Source organism: Gymnoscopelus braueri, assembly GCF_963280865.1.
Source record: "Gymnoscopelus braueri genome assembly, chromosome: 13".
Lineage (NCBI taxonomy): Eukaryota > Metazoa > Chordata > Actinopteri > Myctophiformes > Myctophidae > Gymnoscopelus > Gymnoscopelus braueri.
Window position 1 is genome coordinate 9,460,095 of NC_137615.1, and position 24,337 is coordinate 9,484,431.

General features: G+C 42.8%; 2 protein-coding genes across 2 annotated transcripts in view; both read left to right on the forward strand.

Moving 5' to 3' along the window:
- The first annotated feature begins 393 nt into the window (after positions 1-393).
- Positions 394-9,304, forward strand: coil (coilin p80). Its single transcript, XM_080446429.1, has 7 exons — positions 394-679; positions 2,374-3,520; positions 4,041-4,130; positions 4,308-4,355; positions 5,147-5,216; positions 6,467-6,558; positions 8,196-9,304. The coding sequence occupies exons 1-7, from the start codon at positions 402-404 to the stop codon at positions 8,241-8,243; spliced, it is 1,773 nt and encodes a 590-aa protein (XP_080302555.1). The 5' UTR covers positions 394-401; the 3' UTR covers positions 8,244-9,304.
- Positions 9,305-10,528: 1,224 nt separating this feature from the next.
- The window catches only part of rab11fip4a (RAB11 family interacting protein 4 (class II) a), a gene marked incomplete at both ends in the record, with an annotated part of 77,901 nt that continues 64,092 nt past the window's right edge, over positions 10,529-24,337 (forward strand). Inside the window, one exon of the mRNA XM_080447137.1 lies at positions 10,529-10,681. Within this exon, the coding sequence (XP_080303263.1) occupies positions 10,529-10,681 (153 nt within the window). The remainder of the gene's footprint in view (positions 10,682-24,337) is intronic.

The window sequence follows — 24,337 nt, forward strand, 5'->3', positions numbered from 1 at the left end:
TAGGCTATTTGAAAATAGCCGATCTACAAGCTCACAACGCGTCGCATCGCGACGCGTTGTGAGCTTGTAGATCTGCTATTTTCAAACATTTTAGTACTTTTACTTTTGGTACTTTAAGTACATTTTGATGCCAATACTTCTGTACTTTTACTCAAGTACATTTTGAATTGTGGACTTTTACTTGTAACAGAGTATTTTTATATTGCAGTATTGGTACTTTTACTTTTTTAAAGAATTTTAGTACTTTTTCCACCACTGCATATAAGTTTAAAGTGCGCTTGACGTGGCCTGTACTGTAGTCGCTTCTTTGGGGCTTGTTTTCATAGACCCGGTTGCTTATTTCTCTCACGCAAAACCTGGCAACACTGGTCCCGCGTTGTGTTTTCTGCAACGACGCAAGCATGGCGGCCTCCTCCGGCTCCTCCAGCGCCAGCAGCAGCACCATCCGCGTTCGGCTGCACTTCGACTACCCTCCTCCCGCCGCCGCGGCGGACAGCCAGGGCCGCATGGTCTGGGTGCTGCTGGACCTCAACAGGTGTCGGGTGGTCGCGGACCTGGAGAGCGTCATCCGCGACCGGTTCGACTTCAGCCGCCAGAGCCTCCTGAACCTGTTCGTGGAGGACTACTACCTGCCTCACACCGAGAGCATCCTGGTGGTCCGCGACAACGACATTGTCAGGTTGGTGGTGGATTGATTGATTGATTGATTGATGTACTTTATTTAGTAAGACATGAGAACATCAGTTCATGGAAGTACAAATTCACAATACAAGGTCTACTAAACTGGAAGACTCATTAAGCTCTGAGCTTGTTTAAGATGAGATCCCCATGCACACAAATCATGATGACATATAAGAGACAGACAGATATACACACTACTGTACAGAACGTCATACAATAAGCTTACAGGTTACTGGTATGAAGAGGGGAAAAATATGTACAAGAGAAGAAAAAGAAGTAGGGGGGTAGGTTAAGACTTAGACAGGGCTCGTCTCAGGTTATTATTAGGGGAGGAGGGGGGAGGAGAAGAGGGGAGGAGAGAAGAGAAGGGGGGGAGGAGAGGGGGAAGAGAGAGGAGAGGGGGAAGAGAGGAGAGGGGTGAGGAGGACCACTTAAGGGGAAAACACATTTAGAACATCTAGGGTCGACCCCCAGGCCCCCTGACATCTTTACTGCCTGGTAAAGATCCTGCCCAGCCTAGCTGCTGAAACTCGTGGGCCAGACTCGCCATAAAAAGAAATAAAGAAAACATCAACATCATAACATTAGCCTCACCCCGGTCGGTACTGTGAGAACGGCACACGATGCATATGCAAATGTTCTGTTGTAGCCAACTACAGCAAGTAGCCTTGTTTTCAAATTGCCCTCGTTTGCAATTCGGCCAAACTGGTTGACCCTTGACAGATAGTCTTGATCCAAGGCTCCAAGGCTATCTGTCAAGGGTTGGTATTGCAACTCTGGATTCCAGATATTAGAAATAGAATCTAAGAGTTGCTTGCGGCCAAGGGACCCCCAAAACTCGGAGATGGAGTCACATTCCTGTGATGGTCCATTTGGTTCCTAATTATCAATCATTTGGGGACCCCTGGGTGTATCCGGACACTACTTTGACAACCACTGCAGTAAAGCAAACTGCACTAACTACAGATTTCATTAAGTGTGTGGAATCTGCAATACACTTTTAGAACGATTATATAACAATATCTAAGTGCTTGGCGTGGACATCCCTTAATCTGGAGGCTGCACCAGGGGTGATGGCTTGAGTCTTGTATTCAGGACAGGAGTCCCTGAGTTAAACATGATAAGACCAATGTTGTATAATGCATACCTCGCTGCAGGATGTACTTATTGGTGCACCATGATGAGCCTAATATAATACTAGTTGTCAACACTAAGACCAAGATGATTGACAGTCTGTGCTAGAGTCGGTCACCATAGTTTCAAGAATGTCATATAGAAGAATACAAGAGTACAATTATTTGGTTTTCGTTCCTCAACATTGTAGCAACAATAACAGAATAATGAATTAAGCACACCGTACTACGGTAAAGAAATGGGCTAACTATGTACATTAGTGATGTAGCACACTTTGAAGTGCTTTGAAGGTGCAGTATGCATGTGTCACACTTCTAAATGGTGATGAGGTCTTTCACTTTCAAAATGTTTACAAATTAGGGAAAATAGCAGATCTACGACTAAGCTCATGTCACATCGCGGTGTGAGCTTGTAGATCGGCTGTTTTCGCTACTTTTGCGTGTCACTCTTGTACGGCAAAACTGGGAATTAATTTATTAAAAGAAAAAAACATGAATGTGAAATATGGAGATACAAGGTTTCCATCAACAATACGCTTCTTGGTCTCCCGTTTGACAGGGTGAAGGTGGACACTCTGGCCCAGGTGAACGGCTGCAGCACACATCCAGGGCCCTCCGACGACAAGTCCAGAAAGAGAACAAGATGCCCAGAGGACGATGGAAGCCCCACAGAAAATGGAGAGGGTGTGAAGAAGAAAAAGAAGAAGAAAAAGAAAATGGTTGAAGAAGAGAGGATAGAGACGGAGAGCAAGGCCCCGGATGATGGGGGCAATAACGACGCACAAAGTAAACACAAGAAAAAGAGGAAGAAAAAGAAGAAGAAGAAGATGGTGGAGGACACTGTCAGCAACGCTACGCCCAAACCTGCCGACTCCACCAGTAAGCCCCGCGCTGCCGCAAGACCGCCGGCCAACAGCACCAACAGGCCTGTGGCAGCGGCGGCGGCCATAAACGGTAAAGGGAAGACGCAAACCCCACAACGTGTTTCCTCTTCAGATTCCAGTGACAGCAGCGACGAAGACCAGGCTCCCAAAAAGACGCCTTCACAAAAAGAGGCGCCTAAAACTACCTCCTCCACGCCCACTCTTCCCAAGGCGCCTCCCAAAGCCGCAACGCCCGTCCGAAAACCACACCCTCCTGTTCCATCATCATCATCGGAAAGTGACTCTTCCTGTGATGAAGCCCCCAAAAAGGCGACGCCGAAAAACACATCTTTAGCTAAACCTGTCCCCTCCACCCCAGCCCTAAACGGCAGTACCAGTGATAAAAATACCTCCTTTAAACCTCCTCCTGGTTCCTCCGCCTCACAGCCTGGAAACAGCGTGCCGGCACGGAGAGCTGAGAACGTCACAGAGAAAGCAGACGATTCAGACAGCAGCAGCAGCAGCGAGGAGGAGATAAAGCTGGTGATCAAACGTCCAAACGTGGGCCTGGGCTTTGGGCTGGGCTCCACCACGATGGGGGGCCAGCCTCCCGCCAGGGGTCGCGGCAGGGGTAACGACAGAGGGGTCGGTGGCGCCGTAGAGAGGGGTAGGGGTGGAGGGAGAGAAGGCTTTAGGGCTCGGGGTGGGTGGAGGGGCGGGAACGGACGAGGTCATGTAAACTTCGGCTTCAACTACGACGAAGTTTACAGCAGCAGCAGAGGTTTACAGCAGCAGCCGTCCTACCAGACTGATTCCCTCACCAACGAATCTATAGTCCTGCAGGTTTGTCTCCCATTTACTCAGCGGCCACTATTTTCATAATCGATTAAGTTCTCTGAAACCAAACACGCATCTGGTTCTGGTTCCAGAAGGTGGCATACCCTTTCCCTGTTCCGGTTCCAGATTCCCATAGCTTAATTTGATTAGCTCGGCAGCAGATTTGAACTGGAAACGCACATGAAGGTGTCAAATGTGTTTCCAGTTCAAATCTACCCAGCCAATCAAACAAAGCTATGGATAACTGAACCTGAACAGGTTTGCCACCTTCTGGAGACCCGGAATAGAGCACAGAGCCTATACGGAACAAAGTCAATTGACATTTTGGTCTTGTTGAAAAGTAGCACATATTGGACATATTTACATGATGCATCACTAAAGTAAATTCAATTACTAAAATCTAATTTAATTCATTTCCTATTTCTTCAATTCAACTATTCAGTTAAGTGCTTTGAGTCTGTTTTTGCCCCCACATAAGATGTGTTCTGTTATGACTAAATGGCTTCCTTCATGTTGTTTAACGTAGAATCCAGATGAGAGCGCCCCCAAACGGGACTACAGCACCATGCCCCTGCTAGCTGCCCCCCCGCCAGTGGGAGAGGCCATTGCTTTTAAGGTAAGTCTGGCTATGGTAGTGCAATGGTAACGGTGTGGAAACGCACTACTTCATTTGATATCTTGGTTATTCTAGATCAGTTGTCATGGTTATTCTAAATATACTGCGTGTGTGTGTGTGTGTGTGTGTGTGTGTGTGTGTGTGTGTGCGCGTGTGTGTGTTTGTGTGTGTTCACAGCTGCTAGAGCTGACTGAGAACTACACACCTGAGGTGTCAGAATATAAAGTGAGTAAATATTCTTGCCAGTCTGGAAACATTTCATGTGTTGAAGAAAATGAAGTGGCTTTGGATAGTCTGTGCTTTGAGTTGCTAGTTTATATACGTGGTTTTTTTTTTTAAAGAGCTAGTTCAATTCAACGACGAACCTGAGGAAGGATAATAATATTATCCTTTCTCAGGTTCGGCAAATTTCTGCTACACTATTCACTTTCTTTGCTCAAAAGGAAGTGTCTGGCGGAAGCATAAAACCAGTAAATGTGTTTGTGGTTTGTTTAGTATTATTTACATTTGTTTACTTGGAAAATCTTAACATTATTTACTACTGAAAATAAAATATTAATTGCTTTTTATTTTATTGTATTTAGAGTAGCCAATTATTCTTGCCACCCTTTTCTCCCTATTTTGTTGTTATGCCAATTAACGCTCAACACATATTTCATTTTCACATAGTGTTGCCAGTGCCACTGTATTGTAACCGTTTTTATCCTGATGTGGAACAATTATTTTTGCTTAAATTAAGCACAAATAGTGCCTGCTTTTTCAACAGAACGAAACATGATACACATAAGTGCAAGTATTATTATTTAATTGTGGTGAAAACCCAGAATCATTTGGTAGTGAATGTTGAAAGCTGGGACAGTTAAATGTAAAATTTGTCGGGATTTGATTCACCCAGAATGAAACCGGGACGTCTAATCACCGTAGTCTTGATGAAGCAGAAATGTAAAAAGAAAAAAAAAAAGAATGTCAGGAAAACTGTCTTTATGTATTGTTGACCTCATTGCTCTCTGTTTCAGGAGGGCAGGATCGTCAGCTTTGACCCGATCACCAAACAGATTCAGCTGGAGCTGCTCAGTGCTTCTCGGGGTACAAACTAATTTCACTGCTGCCTGTTTTAGTAAGAAGGAGATTTATGAAAGAAGAGGGGAGATGTGGAGGTCTGAACTTGGCACAGTCCACCTGAGAGCAGTTGTGCTGCTTGATGCCATGTCCTGTTGCATGTCCTAGAATCAGTAGCGGGCGAACATGGCTCCCAGATGGAGATTTGAAGTCAAATTCAAAGCAAAATTCAGGAGATAAAGAGAGTAGATTTATTTTGTTCCTATATTGTGAGACTACTGTATTTACCCTCGGGTAAAGTTTAGTTACTTCACAAAAGGTAAAATTACCACAAGTAATTGCATTTATGTTAATATTCATGTTTAATTCTAGTGTATAATTCTAGTGTGACATCTTTGTCATCTACATTTGGTCAACTTGTTCTAATATTTATGGAAGGGTATGAATCCTTTTTTTTTTGTTAAGATTATGTTTGCAGCTGAATTTTATGGCCAATTTCCATTGCCCATGGATATTAATGCTTTGTTTTGGGTTTAATAGGTAGTGGTTTCAATAAATGTACCAAAATATGTTTTGCTGGGTTCAAACGACAAAATCTTGAAGAATGAATACTGATTTGTTTGTAAAAGAGGCCTTTCTCCAATAAGACTCCTTCAATAAAGGCCTTGTACCCTCTGCAGTTGAGGCAAATAAAGGCCCTGATTGATTGATTGATGTACTTTATTTAGTAAGACATGAGAACAACAGTACATGGAAGTACAAATTCACAATACAAGGTCTACTAAACTGGAAGACTCAGTTAAGCACTGAGCTTGTTTAAGATGAGATCCCCATGCACACAAATCATGATGACATATAAGAGACAGACAGATATACACTATACAGAACGTCATACAATCAGCTTACAGGTTACTGGTATGAAGAGTGAAAAATATGTACAAGAGAAGAAGAAAACGGGGGTGGGGGGTGGGAGGATATGTTAAGAGTGAAAAATATGTACCACTGGCCACTATTATGAGTATAACGCCTCAAATCAGGCTGTGGCTTTCATTTCCAGTCGTTTATTTTCCAATCGTTTATTTTACATGGAGTTTGCCAATTGCCATCAGGGTGACAGATGGTGTTGCTCGGCTCAGTTAAAGGTATTTCAGAACTGATTCTGATCACCTATAGTATCTTAAGGTCTAGCACCTGCTAACTGTCTAAAATGTACCATCAGCTTCCATCGCATCACAGGTTTACTAATGTAAATGTTTGTTTGCTAACATGTCCCTCAGCTCCTGTGGAGCCTGGTAAGTTCGACCTGGTCTACACGAACGCATATGGCGAGGTGGACAGTGTGGAGTACGCTGTGACCCATGGTTCTCAGGTAAGACGGAGCATAGTGCAAAGAACACAGTACACTTGAATGTATAGTCCTCCTCAGTCAGAGCAAAACATCTAACCCATTGAGACCTCAGGCCGATTCTACAAACGGTTTGCCTGAAAAGCTTATGTTGCTATGTCAGTCGTTCTTTTTCATGTCAAAATAATATGTATTTGGCTGCAGACCCCCAACTCAAAATATTTTGTTCCAGGGACCCTCAGAAGCAAAGATTTGAGTTAAAAATGTTACAAATATACATATTCAAAGATTTGCACACATTTAATATTTCTAAAATAGCAGATTTACAAGCTCATAGCGCGGCACAAAGTAACGCGCTATGAGCTTGTATAGCTACTATTTTTGAATAGCCAAAGAAATCTAAAATAACATGCATGCTTTCCTAGTTTTAATGGCTTAACCTGAAACACAAGAGTGACCTGCTCTACCTAAATCATTGAGGTGTCACTGAAAACATGGTTACAGATGTGACCCACAGACTTTTACAACATCAAACTGTACAACATTTACGAATGATGAACAAATTGATAATGATCAATAATCAAGACTTTGATGTGAAATCTATTAGATATTCTTTTTTTCTTCTGCAAATCATCTTCAGTGATACCGTACAATTTTGGTAGAGCCACTACACCGTTGGCACGTGCAAAGTATGTGATACTGTACCATAGAGTTTATTGTTACTTTGGTTGTACTTGCTGGCATGTTGTCTCGATCAGAAAATAATTGCCGTGGGTTGTATCGCTCACACACTGGCACCACATTTGACGGGGTTTGCCTGCTGATAATAGCAGATCTAAAACCTCACATCACGTCGTGATGCTGCGCGCTGTGAGGTTGTAGATCTACTATTTTCAATGTGTGGTATTATTAATCTGGTTTATATCGACCACCTGCAGTGGCCCTCAAATGGGTTGCTGTCCAGGTATGCCTTCAGATTTTGCAATATATATATACGACTATACACATTATTATTACTTTTTTCAATGTACTATGTACTTTGTGTGCACCCATGTCTGAATACAGAGGCACATTTTATACCCTAAAATATATATTTTAACCACGTCTTCTAAATCTTTAATTATTTTGAACCTATTCTGTGAAGCACATTGAACTGCACCTGATGTATGAAATGTGCTATATAAATAAACGTTGATTGATTACAACCTGGCATCCCTATTTTGGGCATGTCAAAATAAATAATTGCAATCCCCCCCCCCTCACTGTTTTTGCAGTGAATGCAGCTGTGCCTTGAGATTTTGACTTAAACATTGGTGTACCTTATGCACAAAAACGTTGTGCTAATCAGCTCGACCGGGCTGATCCCAAGCGCAGGACTTGCACTGACAGTAGCAGTATGTTTAGACGAGCCAAAGCCGTTCTATTGTTGTTCCGCTCACATTTGAAGCCCTTTCCCTTTACTTTGAGTGAATCTATTCATGACCCCCCCCCCGCCCCCCATTTTAGTTGGGGGGGGGGGGGGATTACAACTAGCTGCATGTGCAGAATGTTTTAGTTGTTGTGATTTGGTGGCCACAGTGAGGGGTTTTGTGGTGTTTTTTTTTTTTTTGGTCGATTTTGTAGTCTAGTTTTGTGACATCCTCATTTTTGTTCCCTTTCAGGTGACCGAACGGTGGGAGTCCCTGTTGGAACCAAGGCTGATCATTTAGATTAGGAGAAGATGACCTGGAGACGACACACACACACACACACACACGTTCATATTACCTTGTTAATGTCTTTAATCTACTGCAGTTCTTCTTACACTGGAAGTCTGCAGTTCTTCTTACACTGGAAGTCAGATGTTATGTTCATCATATTTCTCCATCAAAGTTCAGGGCGTGTTCAAAGCCACTAGTTAAAAAAACCCCCCAAAAACATGGTTCTACTAGTGAGCATTATACTAATGGCATCCACACCAGCTGTTGATGTTCAAATAACACTCTTCACTTCATCTTACCTTTGAAGGCCCAGCGAGGGACCATGTGTTCTGGATGACAGTGTATTATACTCCCTTGCAGAGTCATAATTTTGGGCTCTTTCTTTCCACAGAAGGGTTGCGAGAGGAGCCTGTTGCTTTTAAATAGTTTCCTAAAGCAAATCCCAAGTGCACAGCTGACTTGAATGAGAATAGTTCAGTCCCCCTTTTTAAGTTGTCTCATTTTACCATTTTATCTCGATTGCAGTTAAAGGACGACTTCTCCCATTTTCAACCTATTTTCATATAATTGGTCCTCACCAATGCTCATGATAAAATTGTGCCATTTTTTTCCCTACTGTCTCATAGAAGGGCTGTGGACACTTCAGTAACCTGCATAACGGTGACATCATCGTTAAGCTTTTTCAAAAAAACATTCTCCATTATGGCATAATAACTTTCCAAGAATTGAAAGCCTGCAGTTTCTATTAGCTTGGATTCCCCATCGATGATGTCACTGGTAGGCGGGTTTCTGAAATGTCCACAGTCCTCCTCTGAGACAAAGAGTGAGTAGACAAATGGTACCATAAAATGAGCATTAGTGAGGACCAATTATATGAAGATAGGTTGAAAGTGGGTGAAGTCATCCTTAAAGTGAATACATTTCAAATATTTTTTGTTTTTGGCTGGGGTCAGTGGCACATGCCACTAATTTGTATTGCAAAATGCAAAGTGAAGGGTTGACGGTTTTATATTGTACAGTGTTATGTGACTGTGGATATTATATTTGAATAAAGATGTTTTCCATAAAAATGTTTTCATGTTAATTACCCCAGCTACTGGGAAATATTAACAAACTAAGTGCATTAAGTTGAAATGGTCCGTTTTGGCTCATTCAATTGACTGGATTTATCTCTGGGTGGCCTATCTGGCCTCCTGGAAATGGAAAAAAAAAAAAAAAAACAGCTTTACGAAATAATACAATCCTGAGTGTTAATTTAATTCAGAGGGTACAAATGGAACCGAATGGACCCTCACATCAGTGGTTCTCAAAGTGGGGTCCAGGCACCATCGGGGTTCCTTGAGGGGGTTCCAAATGGACCCTTACAGGTCTATGGTTCCATAGACCTCTCAAAGTTATGGGGGTCCTTGAAATCAAAAGGTTTAGACAACCACTGCCTTACATAACCTTGTATCTTTGACTGTGTACCTGTGTTGGTAAATATATTGCACATTACGCAATGCTTCGGTTTTCAATCGTGCATTTCCGTCATTGATCGTATGATACCACCCCCCCCCCTCTAACATCTATGAATGGTCCTTCCCATGTGGTGGAAGCTGAAGTGATGCTGATGTAACAACACCTCCTCCCCAATCAGACCAGCAGCACCAGAGCACACACTGACGCACACACCAGGGTTGCCATGTCCGGTTATTGTAAGCTACTTTGGGCTTTTTTCCTGTAAAATTTCTTGTAAATATTGGTAGTTGGTGGTATTGCGGTTTTTTGGGCTTGTTTCTAAGTGCAGTTGCTTATTTAGGCTTGTTAAGGCTTATTAATGTTGTTTAAACCAGTGATTCTCATACATTTTCATGTCAAGGACCCCAAATTAATATATATTTGTAGACCCAACCTCCTGAAAATAATAAAGAGGGACCCCCATACAAGATACATTTTCTTCATTTTTTGTTTTTGAAAATAGCAGATCTACTTGTAGATATACAGGTTTAAAGGTGCTCATGTTATGTGGCCCAAGTTGCTTCTTTTGGGCTTGTTTTCCTAGACCTGGCTGCTTATTTCTCGCAGAATCTGGCAACCCTGACACACACACACACACACACACACACACACACACACACACACACACACACACACACCGGGGAGAAGAGGAGAGAGGAGAGGAGAGGAGAGGAGGAGAGAAAACGATGTCGATGGCGACTAATAAACGAATGACGACGGAGTCCCTCTAAAAAAAACACACACACATTCACACAACAACAACAACAACAACATCCCACATTTCTCTCCTCTCCATCATGGAAGGGAATGGTTTCCCCAACCAGGAGCAGCTATTCCAGTTCCTGAAGAAGCTCAAGGAGGTGTTCGACGTCTGCGACGAGGATGCTGACGGATACATCAGGGTGGAACACTTCGTGGACCTGGGGCTCCAGTTCGGACAGGGAGATGAGGTGAGGCGGTTGGTTGGTTGGTTGGTGTATAGCCATGGATCACACGACGGTCGTCTGTCACGACCGTCATGGATGAACTTCAACCTGGTGTTTGCACTTTCTCCATTTACAGCGCGCACATCTACATAAACGTTCAGATGTAAAATATAAAGTGCTTATTCCATGGCCAAGGATGTTCCAATTATGTACGGGCCCTCGGAAGTACCCGTATCTTCCTTATTGTTAAATACAATTCATTTTAATCCAATCGGTGGCCATTTTCTCATAAAGTTATTATGTATCAGAGTGCAATACACCTACCAACCGATAGGGTTGCGTTGCGTATTTCAAAGCATATGGCGAAAATACGAAGAAAATGGCCACCGATCGGATTAAAATACTTTTTATTGAACAATACGGAAGACACGGGTACTTATAAAAGCCCGAACATAATTGGAACATCCGTGGCCATGGGCTAAGCACTTTATATTTGAAATCTGAACGTTTGTTTAGATGTACGGGCCTAAAAAGGAGAAATAGCAAACACCAGGTTGAAGTTCATCCATGACTGTCATGCATCAGGGTTGGTCGGTTGGTCGCTTTTTCCATATATCTATGGCTTTTTCAACCGTGTTGCTCTGTGCATCGATTAACGGAACGCACATTGATTTAGTCGTGTGGTAACAGCCTTTTAATTGGAGCAAATGAGTCGGTATCACACACAAACCCCTCTTATATCCCATCAAGACCTGAGGCCGATTCTACAAATGCCTTCTAAATCAGTTTCAATCAATTTTCCAGAAATGTTCAAAAAATAGCAGATGTACAAGCTCGCGGCTTGTATATCTAAAAAAAACGCAAAAATCTATCCCGGTTTTAATGGGTTGTCCTGATCTCTCTCTCAGAGAGATCAGGACACGTCAAGTTGTTGATCCTGAACCTGGTAAATGTAGTTGTCAACCTGTTTCTCAGATGTTCTGCTACTTGTTTGGTTTGCAGGGGGACACACAAGCACAGTCACATAACTCCATAAAGGCCTATTATACCTGAGACTGTGTCACTGACTGACTTATATGCTACCCAAATAGGCTACAATGTAGCCTATTTGGTATTATGTTCCTGCCTCAGATGATGCCGCTACATCATCTGAGGCAGGGACATATACTGTAGCTACCTTCCATTTATCGAGGTCGAGGCCTATCTTTTCTTCCCTTTCTTTTTCCCACTGCACAAAATAGCTACTGTCATGTTATTGTCTTGATCAGGTGATGGTGGTCAATGATTGCTTTGCTGGACATTAACCTGATATAACCTGCATCAACAGCTTTATAGATGAATGCTAGACTATTGTCTGTGAGTATGTTTTGCATTCAATTCAATTCAATTTGTTTTTATTTGTGTTACATTTTTGATTTATTGTACATGTTAACTTAGAAAAAGTAAGTCCTGGTTAGGTATTACATAACAAACAACTGAAAACACACACACACACACACACACACACACACACACACACACACACACACACACACACACACACACACACACACACACACACACACACACACACACACACACACACACACACACGCGCGCGCACACACACACACACACACACACACACACACACACACAGTGTAACTGTATCCTAGTAGTATAACGTGACTATAACAGTCGATAATAATTCAAACAGCTGTTAATTCAGACACCTGAAGGCCCACAGCATTGAAGTGTGAGTGTATTTGTGCAGACTAGACTAGTGTTGTAAATGAAGACATGGAACCTGAATGTTAAAGGACCTGTCATTTAACAGACATAACATAGCGTGGTTCACTGCACCCCTCCCTCCCTGCTGAACACTCCTGAGAGGAACAGATGTTACCACACTTTGTCAGAAGATATTGGGTGGCATCCAATGAGCATGCAAATTAGCTCTAATTAACCCATTAAGACCTGAGGCCGATTCTAAAAATGTCTTCTAAATCCTATAACAGTTTTCTGAAAAACATATGTTGCTTTATAGTGGTGGTGCTCAAACCTTTTCATGTCAAGGACCCCCAAGATTATATGTATTTGGCCGCAGACCCCATCTGAAAATATTTTGTTCCAGGGAACCCTGGAAGCATAGATTTGAGTTTAAAATGTTCGTTTTATAAAACAATATATATCTATATATATAGGATTTTAACACATTTTCAAGACTTTTCAAAAGTAGCAGATCTACAAGCTCATAATGCGGCACAAAGTGACGCACTATGAGCTTGTATATCTGCTATTTTTGAATAGCCAACCAATGTGCTATATATATATAGCTCAAATCTGAAATGACACATATGCTTTCCCGGTTTTAATGGGTATATAAAGGAGAAGAATGAAGTAGAATGAAGTCAGCCAAGTGCCAATGTGTCTCATGGTGGTCTTGAAGGATGATACAATCCAAACTTTTTAACAGTACAGTAAAGTAGTTGTTCGTTAATACACTTTAGACAAGTATACAGTGGGTCTGGGTCCCAGTATACTAAGCCCTTCATAGTCTAATAATTAATAAGTCGGTTTGATCATAGTCAATAGTCGTTTTTTTATGCCCTTTTCCATGCTGAATGAATTACTTCTTGAACAATGATGAGCACATTTCATATAAACTCCAATTACAACTACTTGAATTCTACCAGTCTATAGCCCAAGAGTTCTAATGTGTGAAATCAACTTTAGAATGTTGAGTTCTCAAACTTCACCAACCCTGAAAAGCCTGGTCTCTGCATGCTTGTATGCATCAAACCCAATTTTACCTATTTGGTGATTAAATCAATGAATCAACTAAACAACAAATTCCTCTGACTGTAAGAATGTCTTTAGACGAGGACAGCCCCACAGTATAACACACCACAGCCGAGAATGTGATGTCGATGTCGCACAGCGAGAGTCGTGCAGACAATAGAAAACAGATCGTAACACGGTGTTGCATTACAGTGTATCTATAACAGTTACGGTTCTGTGAGTGACATTGAGTCATCGTGCTGCTTAAGGGATTTTGGAGCACGGCAGCAGCAGTAACAGCGGCGCTGACGTCTCTGGCAACGAGACAAATGACATTCTCTGTGGAGGAGGCTCCCCGCCCACCGAGGTATCCTCACTAATCGGTCGGTGTCCTCTGTGCTAATGAAAGCTCTCCTTGGGAGAAAAAAAAATGCAGTTCTCTGTGTTTTGTGGAGAGGGCCAGTGAGGACAGGGTGAAGGCTGTGCTGTGGTGAAGATGCAGGTCTCTTGTTTGACTTTATTCTGCTTTCTCTCTGAACGTGTTTTGTGTTATTATCCCATTAAATCCGGGAACGCATCTGTGTCATTTTAGATTTCTTTGGCTATTCAAAAAACTGTTGTTGTGACTCAAATCTTTGCTTCTGCGGGGGCGGTGGCTTTTATAAAGCCACCGTCGTCATTATTATTATTATTATTATTATTATCATCACCTATGCTGCTGCAATGTCTGAAGTAAGCCGAACAAAAATAAGTTTTACTCTTAAGCAGTGGTGGAAAAAGTACTAAAATCTTGTACTTAAAGGGATATTTCACTTTCAAAAAAACTTTGGGTCATTTTATCATCTACTCAGGCCTTTGTGAGCCCCCCAGACCTTTTTAAGTTGCTTGATTCAGTATTTATATATTTGATATTCATTTTATCAGACACGCCCCCTTCCTATACAAACCCATTATAACTTCAAACTCCATTTTTAACATGTTAGATTAATCAAAAACACCCGTCCTTGGTTTTGGTGACTCACCCCGCCCTCCTAATACGCGAGGGGCCGTGTTTTTTCGAAACAAATAAAATACAATAAAAAAATTAAATAAAATAAGTGAAAAAAGTTATCGAAAGAACACGGCCCCCTCGCGTATTAGGAGGGCGGGGTGAGTCACCAGAACCAAGGACGGGTGTTTTTGATAAATCTAACATTAAAATGGAGTTTGAAGTTATAATGGGTTTGTATAGGAAGGGGGCGTGTCTGATAAAATGAATATCATATATCTAAATACTGAATCAAGCAACTTAAAAATGGTCTGGGGGGTTCACAAAAGCCTGAGTAGATGATAAAATGACCCAAAGTTTTTTTGAAAGTGAAATATCCCTTTAAGTACAAGATTTTAGTACTTTTTCCACCACTGCTTAAGAGTAAAACTTATTTTTGTTCGGCTTACTTCAGACATTGCAGCAGCATAGGTGATGATAACCCGAATCTTCAGGGTTTAGCTGGGGACAGCTTTATGGAAGATGCTTAAGAGGACAACACTGCTCCTCATATTCACTGTGTGTGTCTCTGCCGTGTCCCCTTATTGGAGAGACACGCCTTGTCCTTCAGAAGACCCACAGGTTGGTGGGTATACCAGCAGTGTGTTCGTTGTGTAGCCCTGTGCTTCCTTTCTGCAGGTCGTTCAGTGTCTATATGGCTGCTAAGGTCTCCAGCGCTGCCTGGCGCTAAAAATAACAGCAAGCTGCGCAAAGCGGAAGGTGCTCCTTCCTTAGATCCCCCCACCCACCCACCCACCCCCACCTCTCTCCTTCCATCTCTCTGTTCTCAATCTCTTATCTCTCTACCTTTCTCATCTCTGGTGCTCTCTATTGCTCTCTCTGCATTCCTGTTACTGGCTTGCTCTCTCTCTCTCTCTCTCTCTCTCTCTGTTCCTCTCTCTGTCGTGGTCTGGCTCTCATGTCTGTCTGTCTGTCTGCCTTTCTATCTGTCTGTCTGTCTCTCTCTCTGTTCCTCTCTCTGTTGTGGTCTGGCTCACATCTGTCTGTCTGTCTGCCTTTCTATCTGTCTGCCTTTCTATCTGTCTGTCTGTCTGTCTCTCTCTCTGTATCTATTTGCATCTCTTCCTCACACTTATCTTGCATTCTCTGTCGCCATAGTGATGGTAGCTTTGCAGGGAGTGCATCATAGGTGGTGGAATGGTGGGCTGGTAACCAGCGATAAGGGGGATGAAGGGATCCTCCTACCTGCACTAAACAGCCAATCACGATAATTGCCGGTGATTGGCTATCTCTGACTGTGGCTGGCTTATTTGGAAGGAACGCTCTCTCTCTCCAGTGTTGCCAAGTCTGCTTATTATAAGCGACTTTGGGCTTGTTTTCCTGCAAAGTCGCTTGTAAATATTGGTAGTTGCGGGCTGCGTTTCTTTTTTTCAGGCTTGTTTCTAAAGTGTTGTTTATTTGGGCTTGCTGCAGCTTAACCACTTTAACCCTATGGTACATCGGCTATTTGGAAATAGCCGATCTACAAGCTCACAACGGTCCCGCGACCTGTTGTGAGCTTGTAGATCTGCCATTTTCAGAAAATATTGGGGAGAAAAATTGAAAAATCCATATGGGGGGTTCCTGGCACAAAATATTTTCAGATGGGGGTCGTGGCCCTTGAGAACCACTGGTCTAAAACAACATTAGACAATATAACGTTCGACTGACTGCCCTAGTTTGGCCTTGTTTTTTTCAAAGACCTGGTTGCTTGTTTCTGCCGCAAAATCTGGCAACGCAGCAGCCTCTCTCCACAACCCATGTCCACTAGCCTCCAGTCCAGATCCAGTTAAACACCCTACTGGAGTCTTTCCAGCTTGTGGATGCAGGCAGATTCAATGCACAGCCATTGTTCTAAACCATTGCTCTGTTTTCTCTTGGCCTGATTCGCTAAGCCAGCATATACACACACACACACACACACACACACACACACACACACACACACACACACACACACACACACACACACACACACACACACACATACATGCATGCATCCTTACATGTATGTACAGTATGTATGTATACACGGCTTGTAGATCGGCTATTTTTGGTTATTAGTTATTTTAAGATTAAAGCAGTATTTGAAGTGTTCAAACAATAGAATCCATGTTCAGAAGCATCTTCCATAAAGCCCTAATGGTGTTATAAAAGCAAAAATTAAAGCCTTAATCTGCAATTTCTTCAACTGGTTGGCTGTGTATATACAGCAGTAACATAGGTTTAGAACAAGGGCCCAGCATCCGCCTTTGAAATCGAGTCTATATAGGAAGTAAAATAGCGGTATCGTCCGTCAATAGATACGGGCATACGGCCATCGTCCGTCTCAAGGACACACAGCCACGCCCGAGTCCATTCAGTGAAGCTAGTCAGCGACCATCACCCATAGAAATGCAAATATGTACCTGGCTGTACTGTATAAAAAGGGCACATAGAATGCTTTGACAGTGCACTCAGTCAGTACTACAACGAATGAAACTTGTTAAAATATTCAGCGCCAGTCCACCGTTCCAGGAAAAAGAGGGGCTGTCAAATGCCCATATTATAATCTGCCATGAACGCATGTCAACATTCAAACACATACACTAACTTTAAATCAACATAAGTGTTAGTGCTTCGAAATCGCTCCAGTGTGTTTGTGTCAACACACAACATACGCTCGCCCCCATTTTCTTTTGCGGACCAGCGGTTCTTGTATTCCTGTATTTGTTTTACTGAGGATAAGGTTAGAAATAAGTTTAGGGTTAGCCATATTATTAGTTTTACTGAGGTTACGTTTAGGAATAAGGTTAGGTTTAGGCATAGTTTAATGGGGTTACGTTTAGGAATACCAGGTGAATACCACCGGATTGCCCTCGGGGTGACTGTTTTGGGGCAAGAGTTTTGGTGTTCGTCTGTAGTGGGGAACTACGCATGCGTTTGCAATAATGCTTTCAATCAGATTATTAGTGTGGGCAACCAGACTATAGTAATAGATACACTTTATTAGATATTATTATCAGATATCAGAAGTATATTGGGTGTGTGTGTGTGTGTGTGTGTGTGTGTGTGTGTGTGTGTGTGTGTGTGTATATATATATATATATAGAGAGAGAGAGAGAGAGAGAGAGAGAGAGAGAGAGAGAGAGAGAGAGAGAGAGAGAGAGAGACGCACGCGCACACATGCACGCACGCACGCACACACATGCACGCACGCACGCACACATGCACGCACGCACGCACGCACACACGCACGCACACACGCACACACACACACACCGTATATCTAGGTGTGCCCTGGGATTTTTTGGCTATGCCAGGTGTGCCTTGGCACCAAAAAGGTTGGGAAACACTGCTGTAGAGTCTGTGGGCGTAACTTTGTCCATACTTTTTACTGTCTATGGTTTAGAATGATAATAATACCTAAACATCCTCATTTTACATATGCTAATTGTTTAGGAAACAGAGCGTTAGTGTGAAGGGTTTCTTTCATGCACAAATCATCATAAATTAACAACATTTTCCAGTCATTAGATTTTATTTAGCTTCAATCCCTGGTAACTGCATTATTGAATTGGGGAAAGTAATTAGGTGTACTACTAGTTACCACAAAAAGAAGTGGAGTTACAGTAACGTGTTGTTGCTTTGTAACACTGTCACTCCAAACATTTGTTATTTGAAGTAGATTGTATGCGCTGCCATCTTTATTGTAGCTCGGAAATTGTTGCTATTACCTCTCTCCATCGGAATAGACATACAAGTTAGGGATTGTAATAGCTTTCACCCATTTAGACCTGGAACGCATCTGTGTCACTTTAGATTTCTTTGGCTGTTCAAAAATAGCAGATATACAAGCTCATAGCGCGGCACCAAGTGCCACGCTATGAGCTTGTAGATCTGCTATTTTTGAAAAATCTTGAACAAAAAAAATTGGGATTTCTTTCAAAAAACTGTTAGGATTTTGAAAACATTTTTAAGAATCGTCTCAGGTCTTAATGGGTTAAGGATGGAGTAGTGTAGTACAACAATAGATCAGTAGTATAGACCCGGTATGACCTTGTTTGTCAGTTTTATCTGCTCTAATAGGCCCCGCCCTCATCAATTACCCGGCAGTATGTATCTGACTGACCCTGTGTCTGACTGTGTCACACAGTGCGACGACACACAAACAAACACGAACAAATACTGTTGTTGATGGGAGGGCATTGCAAATTATGGGGTGCACACTATGTAAACAAAATAAATGCCTCATGCTCTCTATGTCAGGTTGTAATAAAACAATTACGATAAAATAAACTTGCAGTAGCGAAACATCTGAGTAAAGACAGTTTATTTAGTGTGTTTGTGTATTGTTAGCACTCAGTGTGTGTGTGTGTGTGTGTGTGTGTGTGTGTGTGTGTGTGTGTGTGTGTGTGTGTGTGTGTGTGTGTGTGTGTGTGTGTGTGTGTGTGTGTGTGTGCGTGCGTGCGTGCGTGCGTGCGTGCGTGTGTGCGTGTGCGTGCGCAAATGATACAAAGAACTCAGTTCTGTGGGAACTAAAGGATGCTTAGCCCATTAAGACCTGAAACGCATCTGTGTCACTTTTTGATTTGAGCAAAAAAGCACATAGCGCTGCACCAAGTGCCGTGCTATGAGCTTGTAGATCTGCTATTTTAATTTTTTTTTGAAAATGTGTGAATTTATATATTTTTTAACCGGAAAATTTTAACTCAAATCTTTGCTTCTGGGGGGTCCCTGGAACAAAATATTTAGGCCAAATACATATAATTTTGGGGGTCCTTGACATGAAAAATATTGAGCACCACTGATATAGAAGCATACGTTTTTCAGAAAACTGTTAGGATTTAGGAGACATGTAGAATCGGCTTCAAGGTCTTAATGGGTTAGATGAGTCATCATCATCCGTCCTGTTCTCAACAAATGAAGGAGTAAAGGTGCTGCGCTGGCCAGCGGTACTCAACTGGCCAGCGGTACTCAACTGGCCCGAGTGCTTGTTTCCCAGGATGAATCACTGCCCGGTGCATTCTGCTTCACTTTGATGTGCATTTCCCTGCCATGGTGCAGGGAGACTGACCTCATCGAAGGTAAACTAAATGACAATGAAAACAAAACCACTTCAATCACAACGTGCTTTTAAAAAAATGTCCATGTCAACGAATCATTATAAATTCTAATCGATATTTTATGAATGACTCGATTCGTCTGACTAACCACTATTTTATACTTTGTCGCACACGGTGTCGCGCAAACATAGCTCACAAAGTTTGTGATGCGTTGTGATCTTCTAGATATTCTATTTTCACAATTTTTGCTGTTGTATTTAAAAGAAAGAAATAAAGGAAAACATATATAATATTCGATGATTGTATTTAAATCGATTCGTTCCAGTAACTGCACATTGCATTCCTATAATCATGTTTACCTGTAAGATATGGCATTTCCCTGTCATGGTACACGTGGTGTCTTCTAGTTTGGCAGTGGCTGCTGCGTACTGTAACACATGATGAGTCTTGATGGTTTGATGCAGGTGAACATGACCATGTGCCAGCAGCAGTCACAGATCTAAACCCACCAGAGCATAGGATAACTGTTGGTTGCTGATCGTCATCATGAATCCCCAGTGGTGGAAAAAGTACTCTGATATTTTACTTAAGTAAAAGCAGCAATACCACAATATAAAAATACTCTGTTTCAAGTAAAAGGCCTGTGTTCAAATTGTTACTTGAGTAAAAGTACAAAAGTATTGGCATCAAAATTTACCTAAAGTACCAAAAGTAAAAGTACAAAAATGATTGAAAATAGCAGATCTACAAGCTCACAACGCGTCACATAGAGCTTGTAGATCGGCTATTTTTAAATAGCCTATGTATAAAATAGGTGAAGTGGTTAATGTATGTTTTATAAAATAATGATTTTTGATCTGCAAAGTAACTAGTAACTAAAGTTTTCAAATAATTGTAGTGGAGTAAAAGTACAATATTTGCCTCTGAGATGTAGTGGAGTAGAAGTAAAAGTACTGAAAACTGGAAATACTCCAGTAAAGTAATAATACCTAAAAATTTTACTTAAGTACAGTACTTGAGTAAATGTACTTTCCACCTCTGTGAATCCCCCAAATGATGAAATATACCTGTGGTAGAAATGAATGGTATTCACATGCCACCAGTAGCCCACCTGATAATTGTGACAAACTGAGCTGAAGTGCATCGAAGAAGTACAACTTGCTCCGACGTCCTATTAAAGCATTATTGAGCTTTGGTAAAAAAAATTGCCATAAATATTGTCCATAATCTTTTATCCGTTGCTTCTGTACTCCATGAACGAGAACCAGGAAGTAGCAATTCTATCTCTCTCTCTCTCTCTCTCCAGCTCGTCCTCGGGCGAGCCCTCCAGCGGTGCTTCCAGTCATCTCGATCCTCCACCTGGCGAGCTCATTTAGAACGTTCTGCCCTGGCATCTTTCTGTAGAACATCCTTGTAGGTTTCTGTGGGACATACCGTCTGTTGGCTTCCACAGCACAAGTTTGCTGGCTGGGAGCTGCCTGTGTCTGTGGCAGTGACCTGGCCGTTCTTCTCGCTCACCCTCTGTGCCAGCCCCCATAGAGATGCTTGTGGGGGACATGCTCGTTCTGACAGTTTAGTTCTGCATTCTGGTGTAGCACCCGTCCAGGGACTAATGCAGGGCAGGCTTCAGGGTCCAGCATTCACAGCCGTATAGGAGAACAGACTGTACAGTCGCAGAGAAGAAGCTGAGCATTGATATGTCGGGGAAGCGAACAGCCTTTTTGCATGTAGTTGAAGCGCGGCGGGTGGGGAGAGAGCCTGGCGACGCAAGCTATGTCAGTGCACTGAGTGGCAGTTGGGGCAAACGCAGTCCCCACAACATCATTTACGATTCTGTGCCTATCGGTACATAACTCGGACGGCGCTTAGTCGACTAGCAGACCATCGGCCGGTCGTCGCGGGACTCCTCGGCCTCAAGGTCTGCTGAGTCGGCGCGCCTCCGTCATGGTCCAAAACTATACTTTATCGGCGAAAAAAAGTAGTCCGCGGTTGTTTGAAAAAGTATTGTCCCAAGCAGGAGTCGAACCCAGACTCCCAGTGGTAGTGGATTTAGAGTCTAATGATTAGCGAGGTGCGCCACTGAGGCCGGTGCTGAGATTGGGTATTCGGGCTGTATTAGAATGTGACGTCCTAACTCTTCTAATGTAGAGGAAAGAAGTCCCCGCCCGCGCAGCCGCCCAACTACATGCAAAAAGGCTGTTCGCGTCGGGGAAAGGTTGTACTTCCGCACGGCGCGCCCTGGCCATGCCGCTCAGAGCCCTCGATGTGAGCACCTCCCTCATTTTAAGGTCTTCCAGGAGGATGTTATATATGCCATAGCCCCGGTTTTCTTGGCATTTAGCCCAAGCCCAACCTTGGCACACAGTCTCCACTTTGTTCAAGAGCTCCGGTGCCTGCTTTACATGGTCAAATAGCAGGTAGATGTCATCATCCGCATAGTCTAGGTCCGTTAGGACATTGGTTCTCAAAGTGGGGTCCGGGGACCCCTAGGGGTACTTGAGGGGGTTCCAGGGGGTCCCCAGCTAAATGATGGACAGGAACCAAATGGACCCTTATGGTTCTGTAACTCTGAGAGTGTACAAATGGAACCAAATGGACCCTAACGGGTCCATTTGGTTCCATTTGTACACTCTCAGAGTTAAATTAACATTGATTTTACAATATGAATTGGGGTCCCAGAGGTATAAATGCCATTAAATGGGGGTCCGTAGCCTAATGCATGTTAAACTGGGGGTCCTTGAAATTAAAATGGTTGAGAATCACTGCTAGAGAGCCATAAAAACCTTCTTTTATTGGGGTCCCTGGCTTATCTTTTCAAATGGGGGTCCGTGGGGTAATAAGTGTCAATTTGGGGGTCCTTGACATGAAAACGTTTGAGAACCACTGCGTTAGGAGTACAGCAAGGAGTTGTCATACTTTGGTAATTACTGTACCTGTCCTGTACGATTTGTACTCGTGTTTCATTTGGGCTTGTTGTATGCACTTTTGTTTTTGATAAATGGTAGGCTACGTTTTGATAAATGGCAAGAGGAAGTGGCAAACTGGGAAAGATTATTCACAAGCCATTAATCCTTTCTGGTATGAAAATATGGCTCATTAAGACGTAAGTATTTAATAGCCTGAGACAAACAGTTAGTGGTGTTATTGCCCCGCCAGTTTGTCTGTAGGCGTTTGATATCTAAATGGGCGAAGAGAGCAGAATTAAGCTATGTTGACATCTCCATTTAAGCCTTTCTGTTGAGCTGGCACTGAGCCGCGAGATGCTGACGTGTGTGTGTGTGTGTGTGTGTGTGTGTGTGTGTGTGTGTGTGTGTGTGTGTGTGTGTGTGTGTGTGTGTGTGTGTGTGTGTGTGTGTGTGTGTGTGTGTGTGTGTGTGTGTGTGTGTGTGTGTGTGTGTGTGTGTGTGTGTGTGTGGGGGGGGGGGGGTGTGTGTGTGTGTGTGTGTGTGTGTGTGTGTGTGTGTGTGTGTGTGCGTGTGTCTATGTGTGTGTGTGTGTGTGTGTGTGTGATAACATTCATCAGACAGACTGTGCATACAGATGCCGCTGCATATGCAGGAGTTATTATAAGCCGTGCTGTGAACAGACATCTATGATCCATTCATTGGGATCCACATAAGCTGGTTTCACCATAAAACGCTTCTATTTCCTGGATGTCCCCTCAGTGTTGCTGTCTCAGCCGACCATACGCCAAGCCATATTTGACAGATTGGATTTGATATGCGATGATTTCTTTGCTCTTACGGACACATGACATTTGCATAACGTCAGGCTAAAATCTTGACAATGTTTTTTTTTAGCTTCGCTTCGTGTACTGCATGCATGCCCTTGAGCACCGTCACATTTAATCTGAGACGGAGGTCGCATTCTCATTCCGAGATGTCAGTCGTAGAGCAATATTTTCCTGGTCTTTAAATCAAACAAGTTTGTATCGTAGCCTTCAGTCCCGGCTGGCTCACGCTGCGCGGCTGCAGAAAGAGTTATGGTAATCAAGTCACATAAACCATGATGCCACCCACATCACTCTCAGTAACCATAAAATGAGTTTGCAGCTCTTGTGTGTGTTCATGTATTGTTAGCACTCAGTGTGTGTGTGTGTGTGTGTGTGTGTGTGTGTGTGTGTGTGTGTGTGTGTGTGTGTGTGTGTGTGTGTGTGTGTGTGTGTGTGTGTGTGTGTGTGTGTGTGTGTGTGTGTGTGTGTGTGTGTGTGTGTGTGTGTGTGTGTGTGTGTGTGAGTGTGTGTATGTGTGTGTGTGTGTGTGTGGGTGGGTGTGAGTTACTGAGAGTGACTATAAAAAAAACAGTGATAATAACACACTGTTGTTATTGTTATCGGACTTAATGTAAAGAATGTCTTTCCCACTTAAGCACTATGCTTCATCATACGGCTAATAGTGAAAATAGCTAATGTGCAAGATCACAGCGTTTCGCGACCTGTTATGAGTTTGTAGATATATTAGGTGTACAATATATATATAGGCCTACAATAGCTATATTAGCTATTTTTGAAATCTTTGAAGATTTTGAAAATGTTCCACTTATAATGACAGGCCCAAAAATAGGGTTAACCACTTAAACCCCATATGGTTGATATGGAAGTCCCTCAGGGCTCTATACTAGTGTCTTCTCTGTTCTCTGTTCAGGCTTTTGCTGAAAATAGCCGATCGAGTTGTGAGCTTGTCGGTCTGCTATTCTTTGTGAAAGCCTCCCCCACAATAAGGATGCTGGGGTTTTAAGTGGCTAAGCTGTATCATGTGCCTGGTGGATGGGATGTTATTCTAAGTGTCAGGAGTGCCTAGTCAACACTGTGCTGTGTCAAGTCTGCTTGTAGAGAGGAAGGCCCTGACG

Coding starts and splice junctions, on each gene's coding strand:
- coil (XM_080446429.1), top strand. CDS start 402: ATGGCGGCCTCCTCCGGCTCCTCCAGCGCCAGCAGCAGCACCATCCGC. Junction 4,356..5,146: donor CTGAGGTGTCAGAATATAAA/GTGAGTAAATAT, acceptor TCTCTGTTTCAG/GAGGGCAGGATCGTCAGCTT. Junction 5,217..6,466: donor GCTGCTCAGTGCTTCTCGGG/GTACAAACTAAT, acceptor CATGTCCCTCAG/CTCCTGTGGAGCCTGGTAAG.